General features: G+C 38.4%; 1 protein-coding gene across 1 annotated transcript in view; it reads right to left on the reverse strand.

The window, feature by feature from the left end:
• LOC106093253 (hatching enzyme 1.2) overlaps positions 1 to 7,150 on the reverse strand; it is a 54,929-nt gene extending 47,779 nt beyond the window's left edge. The window contains exons 1-2 of the mRNA XM_059361512.1: positions 7,114 to 7,150; positions 6,887 to 6,994 (exon numbers count right to left, since the gene is read on the reverse strand). Of these exons, the coding sequence (XP_059217495.1) occupies positions 6,887 to 6,994; positions 7,114 to 7,150 (145 nt within the window). The remainder of the gene's footprint in view (positions 1 to 6,886; positions 6,995 to 7,113) is intronic.
• Positions 7,151 to 7,558: the final 408 nt, after the last annotated feature.

Raw genomic sequence — 7,558 nt, forward strand, 5'->3', positions numbered from 1 at the left:
GGACTTTAGATTCCCTTTGCTAAGGGAAATTTTTGTTAATAAAGTTGGAGAATTTCTTAAACGTAGTTTTATAAATCTTTAAAATAAAGGTAAGGTACAACATACCTAGCTAAACTAAAAGATGAAAATTTTCAAAATTTTCTTCTCAATACAAAAATTCAAGATAAACTTAAATTTTCCAAAAACTAAAACTTAGACATGCAAATACCCCAGCTCGGCCCATTGGCTTAAATATACAAGCGAGTCCAACGCACATAACTTGCATGTACACACGTAGAATTGTGGGCAGTGTGGTGACTGTTGCTGTGCGGCCAATGCATTTGGCAGATGATCCGTTTGGACAATAATGCCGTTGATGACGATGATGCGGATGATGATAGTAGTGTGGTACTGGTGGTGGTGGTGGTGGCGGCGGTGATGTCGTTGCTTGTTATGGCTCTTACCATCGCTGGGACCGCATCCTGTCGTCATGGTTATGTTTAGAGTGATAACTCGATGACTTGATCTAAGCATTGTATCTCATTTGCTTGTGACTGACTTTCAGCAGCTGTAGCACGCACATATCGATTCATGTTGCAAGGTTTTAATTGGAAAAATTACGCCACGACTTGCTTTACGGTCAATGAAATTACGGCTATTGTTTTACACGATATGGTAATCGAATCAGTGAAGTATGACAAATATTCGTCAACAAAAGGAAATCCCTTAATGTAGCAGAGTGAGGGAGAGAGAGAGAGAGAAAGTGGGGCGAGATGGGGCTATGAGTGAAAATGGTCTTCTAATGGTAAAGTGCAAATTAACTGCAACACAATAATGACACAGCAACTCGATGCAAAAACTGAGACCGCAGATCTAATTGCAGCCATTCTTTTAGTTGCAGTTAATGAAGTGAAAAATCCGCTTCGATTAGCAGTTTCATTATATAAAATTTTTGAGAAAAAACCTTTTGGTAAACCTTTTTACTTGATTTAGCAAGTCAGCAAGCAGAACAAGGTACTTTACGGATAAACAAGTATACTCTTAATAAGTAAAAAATTATTCGATTCGGCTGTGCTGAACTTCGGTTGCCCACCACCATGGATTCTGCTAAAAATTTATACAAACTAAATTTAGTTGAAGGGCATAATTTTACTCCACCTACCAAACTGTAGTACAGTAATTGAAAGCCATAACAGAATACTACTTGGAAAATTTTAGACAATCGGACAAACTTGGCGGCTTGTAAGGGCTTAAGTAGTCAAAGCGGGAGATCGGTTTATATGGAAGGTATATCAGGTTACAGACCGATTTGGACCTCAGTAGAGCACAGTTGTTGGAAGTCGTAACAGAGAAAATTTCACCCAAATCGGAAAAACATTGCGATCCAAATGCGCAGATCGGTTTATGTGGGAGCTATACCAGGTTACAGGCCGATTTGGACTTTACTTGCCACAGTAATTGAAAGTCAACAGAACACTATGTTCAAAATTTTAGCTAAATCGGGCAAAAATTCAGGGGCACAAGAAGTCAAATCGGGAGATCGGTTTATATGGGAGCTATACTAAGCTATAGACCGATTTAAACCGTATTTGGCACAGTTGATTTTTAACAACACCTAACAGAACGCTATCTGCCAAATTTTAACCAAATCGGACAAAAATTGTGGCTTCCAGAAGCTCAAGAAGTCAAATCGGGAGATTAGTTTATATGGGAGCTATATCAAGTTATAGACCAATTTGGACCGTACTGGGTACAGTTGTTGAAAGTCATAACAGAACACTATGTTCAAAATTTTAGCTAAATCGGACAAAAATTGCGGCTTGTAACGGCTCAAGAAGTCAAATCGGGAGATCGGTTTATATGGGAGCTATACTAGGTTATAGACCGATTTACACCGTATTTGGCACAGTTGATTTCCAACAACACATAACAAAACACTATCTGCCAAAATTTAACCAAATCGGACAAAAATTGCGGCTTCAAGGGGCTCAAGAAGTCAAATCGGGAGATCGACCTACATCGCTATCGTGATTTAGACAGACAGACGTACGCACATGGCTAGATAGACTCAGAAAGTCGAGATGATCAAAAATATATATATTGTACCTTACGGGGTCTTAGACGAATATTGCGAATTGTGTTACAAACGGAATGACAAGATTAGTATACTCCCATCCTATGGTGGTGGGTACAATAAGTAACAAGTAGAACGGCATTAAGTTCGGGTCGAACTTTGAATACCCACTACCTTGGGAATATAAGTAAACCACCCTTTGTCAAAATGCGGTGAAAAATGCATTATTTATGCACATTTATGCAGCTAAATTGAAATATGGTCCGATTTAGACCACATTCGGCACGGAGATTGAATGGTCTAATAAATACTGAGCAATATAGAACTAAAATTAAACAGTGACTTCTGTTAAATTTTAGTTCAATATTAGTCTTTTTGGCAGCTATATGCAAATATAGACCGATCAGAACCATAAAGGACACGGATGTCGAAAAGTCTAACATTAGTCACTGTGTCAAATTTTAGCGAAATGAAGACCTTAAATCGAGAAATCGATCTATATGGCAGCAATATCCAAATCTGAATCGATCTGGGCGAAATTGAAAGAGATGTCGAAAGGCGTAACACAACTCACTGTCCTAAATTTTCGCGAAATCGGACAAAAAATGCGCCTTTTATGGGCCCAAAACCTTTAATCGAGAGATTGGTCTATATGGCAGCTATATTAACCACTGGATTGATCTGCTCCTACACAACTACAACTATACAACTTACTGTCCCGAATTTCCGCGAAATCGGACAATAAATGTGCCTTTTATGGGTCCAAGACCTTAAATCGAGAGATTGGTCTATATGGCAGATATATCCAAATTTGGACCGATCTGGGCCGTCTTCAAGAAGGATATCGAGGGCCTAACACAACTCACTATCCCAAATTTCGGCGACATAAGACATGCGCCTTTTATGGGCCTAAGACCTTAAATCAAGAAATCGGTCTATATGGCAGCTATATCCAAACCTGGATTGATCTGGATTATATTGAAGAAAGATACCGAGTGGCCTAACACAACTCACTGTCTCAAATTTCCGCAAAATCGGACAATAAATAAGGCTTTTATGGACCAAAGACCTTAAATCGGCAGATCGGTCTATATGGGGGCTATATCAAGATATACTCCCATATAGTCCATCTTCGAATTTAACCTGCCTATGGACAAAAAAAAAACTGCAAAGTTCCAGCTCGATATCTCTAATTTTAAAGCCTGTAGCGTGATTTCAACAGATAGATAGACAGATGGGCGGACGGACAGACACGGCTAGATCCTTATAGATTTATAGGACGATCAAGAATATATATACTTATCGATGTGTTCCAAACAGGATGACAAAAGAATATATCCCCATCCTTCGGTGGTGGGTATAAAAATGCATTCGATTCGTCTGTGCCGAATATCGGTTGCTCCCCACCGTCGATATTTTTATTTCGCTATTTTTATACCCTCCACCATAGGATGGGGGTATACTAATTTCGTCATTCTGTTTATAACTCCTCGAAATATTCGTCTCAGATCCCATAAAGTATATATATTTTTGATCGTCATGACATTAAATGTCGATCTAGCCGTGCCCGTCCGTACATCTGTCTGTCGAAAGCACGCTACCTTTCGAAGGCGTTAAGCTAGCCGATTGAAATTTGCACAAATACTTCTTGTAGGTGTAGGTCGGTTGGGATAGTAAATGGGCCATATCGGTCCATGTTTTGATATAGCTCCCATAGAAACCGATCTTGTATCTTGACTTCTTGTGCTTCTAGAGGGCCAAATTTTTATCCGACTTGGCTGAAATTTAGCATGTGATGTTTTGTAATGATTTCCAACAACTGTGCTAAGTATGGTTGAAATGGGTCAATAACCTGATATAGCTGTCATATAAAATGATCTGGGGTCTTGACTTCTTGAGACTCTAGAGAGCGCAATTCCTATCTGGCTGAAATTTTGCACGACGTATTTCGTTATGACTTTCAACAACTGTGCCAAGTATGGTTTAAATCGGTCCATAATCTGATATATTGGGTTGCCCAAAAAGTAATTGCGGATTTTTTATATAGTCGGCGTTGACAAGTTTTTTCACAGCTTGTTACTCTGTAATTGCATTCTTTCTTCTGTCAGTTATCAGCTGCTACTTTTAGGTTGGTTTAGAAAAAAAGTGTAAAAAAAGTATATTTGATTAAAGTTCATTCTAAGTTTTATTAAAAATGCTTTACTTTCTTTTAAAAAATCCGCAATTACTTTTTGGGCAACCCAATAGTTGGTTGAAATTTTGCATGAGATGTTCTGTTTTGACTTCCAATAACTATGCCAAGTATGGGTGAAATGGGTGCATAACCTGATATAGCTGTCATATAAACAGATCTGGGGTCTTGACTTTTTGAGCCACTAGAGGGCGCATATCCCATCCGATTTCGCTGAAATTTTGCATGACGTGTGTCGTTATGACTTTCAAGAACTGTGCAAAGTATGGTTCAAATCGGTAAATAACCTGATATAGCTGCCATATAAACCGATCTGGGATCTTGACTTCTTGAGCTGTATAGGTCACAATTATTATCTGAATTAGGTGTAATTTTGTACAACAGCTTCTTCCATGATCTTCAATATACGTGTAAAATATGGTCTGAATCGGTCTATAGCCTAATACAGATCCCCTATAAAACGCCCTCTTTATTTTACTTTTGGAGCCCCTAAGGGGCGCTATTCTTAATCCGAATCGGATCATAACTTGATATAGCTCCAATATCATAGCAATTCCCTTCTTTTATTCTCTCCTTTGTTTGCCTAAAAAGAGACACCGGGAAAAGAATTCGATATATGCGATCCGTGGTAGAGGTTATATAAGATTCGGCACGGCCGAACTTAGCACGTTTTTATTTGTTTTATTTTAACTCTACTACATCCATACTTAGTCGATCTGGATCATATTTGGCTCAGTTACCGAAAAGCCTTATACAAGTTGTATATTACAAATTCAAAAAAAATCAGTTAAGACCGGATCGGATATCGGTTGGCCAAGTGCAACTCCCTGTTGCAAAATTCAGCCAAATCGTCTGATGTAATCACGCAAGAGCCTTCAAAAATTGAGCTGAAATTTGGCACAGATACTTACTATTAATGTAGGTCGTTGGGGATTGAGCCAAATGGGTTCAGATTTAGATACAGCTTTCATATAAATCGATATCCCTATTTGACTTCTTGAGTCCCTTGAAGCCGCAATTTTTGTCCGATTTGGCTAAAATTTTGCACATGACGATCTGATATGACTTCAAAAATTTGCCAAGAACGGTCCAAATCGGTCTATAACCTGATTAAGCTCCCATTTAAACCGATCTCCCGATTTGCTATCTCGATTGCACATAGTGTTCTGTTACGACTTTCAACGATTGTCTTAAGTATGGTCCAAATCGGCGTTCTATTCCGCTTCGGCAAACATATAAAATACCAAATTTTATATCTAAATGTGTTTATAGTTTTTCCCAACTTGAATTGGTCAACATTACTGTTTGTGTGGGAAATTATTTTTTACTACTTAATGGAATGTTCGTGGAAAATAAAAATATGTAAGGGTTGTGCGTACAAGGTCCTTACTTAGCAATAAATTTATTTAAAAAAGAAATGTTAGTAAATAATGATAGCGAATATCCCACCACTTCATAGGAAGCACATAAATATTTATTAGTAATTCTACTTATACGAGAGGTCTATAATGTCAGTGGCTTTAAATGCTGTTAAATCCTAATGTTACTATACCCAAGTGGCGTAGTATTTTCTTATTCTCTATGTATGTGTATATATAGGTATCGGCTTTGCTGTTCTCGGCTTATGGCCATACCATAATTTGTCAGTTTTGTCTTTAAACGTATTTGCGAAATGATAAACTACATCCTACGACCATTTGCTTACATCCATGCCAGTGATAAAGTGTCTGCTACAAACACAAGAACATACTCAATAACACACACACACATACGATTCAAGTCATACATATAACCACCGCCTCATGGCTTATACCGTATCCGGATACTTGTAACCAAAGAACGAAGCATAACTAGAACCAGCTTAAAGGATGAGGGCAAGTGTATACAAAAAAAAAAAGAAAGAAAAACAATGACTCGAGTCCATTACCTTGTTGTAATGGTCCTCAAGGGAATTGTGGTGTAAAATATACATTTTTGTTAACCTGTTAACGCAAAAAATGTAAAACTCACACCAAGGTGAGGCATACTTTGAAACTATTTGATTTGTGTGTTGCTTCAACCTCAAGCCCTCAAGCCCCCTACCCCACTTTCCTCTCTATAAATATACACAAGGTTCTATGCGGCAGTCCAAGGCCTTTTCTGTTGTTCGGAAGGCAATATAACTACTCCCAGGACCCGTAGCAAAAGAGTGAGGATGGGGGACTATGGGGGTAGGAGCTATAAAGGCTATAACGTAATTTATACCCCCATAGCAGAATGGCAGCAGCCTCTAATGCCTATGTCTGTGGTCTTTTGTTTAGAAAAGACAAATTACTCTTTAACCACAATCATAATTCAAATATTCGTGTCCACACCAACAAATTTGCGCGTTGTGATGTGGCCGAACCAAAAGGTAAATGGGTGGGTGGTTATAATAGTAGGTTTGGGGTGGGGTAGGGTAGGTAGCTAGCCCAGCAATGGCCAGGCATTTGTGCAAAGTGTATTCACAGGATTTCACTCACTCACTATCTGCCAACTCACACACCAACAAACATAAAACATCAGCTTTAACAATGCGATTGAAACCCTCACTCTCTTCAACACCCATACACACGCACACACAGAAATACAAACAATTTACTGATATATTTATACAAATTTACCTGAGAAATACGTCCTGCGTTCGTTGTAACGTCCGCTGCTATAATCAATGTCTCTGCAATTGTTATTGTTGCTGTTGTTGTTGTTGTTGTTGGGGGTTTGAAATGTTTCTTTTTAATGTCCTCTCGAAGTGGCATTAAATTCATTGCTACCACTCTAGTTGCGATTGTGTTGTGATGGGTGTGAGATTCACCGCATAAAGGTAAACGGCACAGAGTGTAAAGCCCACCATCCGTAATTTGTGCCCACTGTATACCATTTTTCATTCTCATAAATTTTTAGAGGATTAGAAGGCCCTGGGGAATAGAGGCCCAAAAGTGAAATATAAGTGTCAACCATCAAAACTGAAAATAAACAAATGCTGACCATTAACACATATTAATAATAAAAAATTATTACTATGGGAGAATGTGGATTGGGGTTTAAAATTAATAGGGCTAACAAACATTCTGGTCAAATATTGGCTTCCTCAGAGAATGTTTTAATTAACGGTTGTCAAAAAAATTATTGCGAAATCAGTCTTCTTGGAACTTAGAAAACCAATAGTTCGGCAACCAAACGATGCGGATTGCGTTATCCTCAGAGAAGGCGTTAATCTCCTTCTTGCACTGCAAGACTGTTTGTGATATTACCGTCCTGGTTGTTATTGCCTTTATAACAATTTTACTGTCCGT

The sequence above is a fragment of the Stomoxys calcitrans genome, chromosome 2, assembly GCF_963082655.1.
Source record: "Stomoxys calcitrans chromosome 2, idStoCalc2.1, whole genome shotgun sequence".
Taxonomy (NCBI): domain Eukaryota; kingdom Metazoa; phylum Arthropoda; class Insecta; order Diptera; family Muscidae; genus Stomoxys; species Stomoxys calcitrans.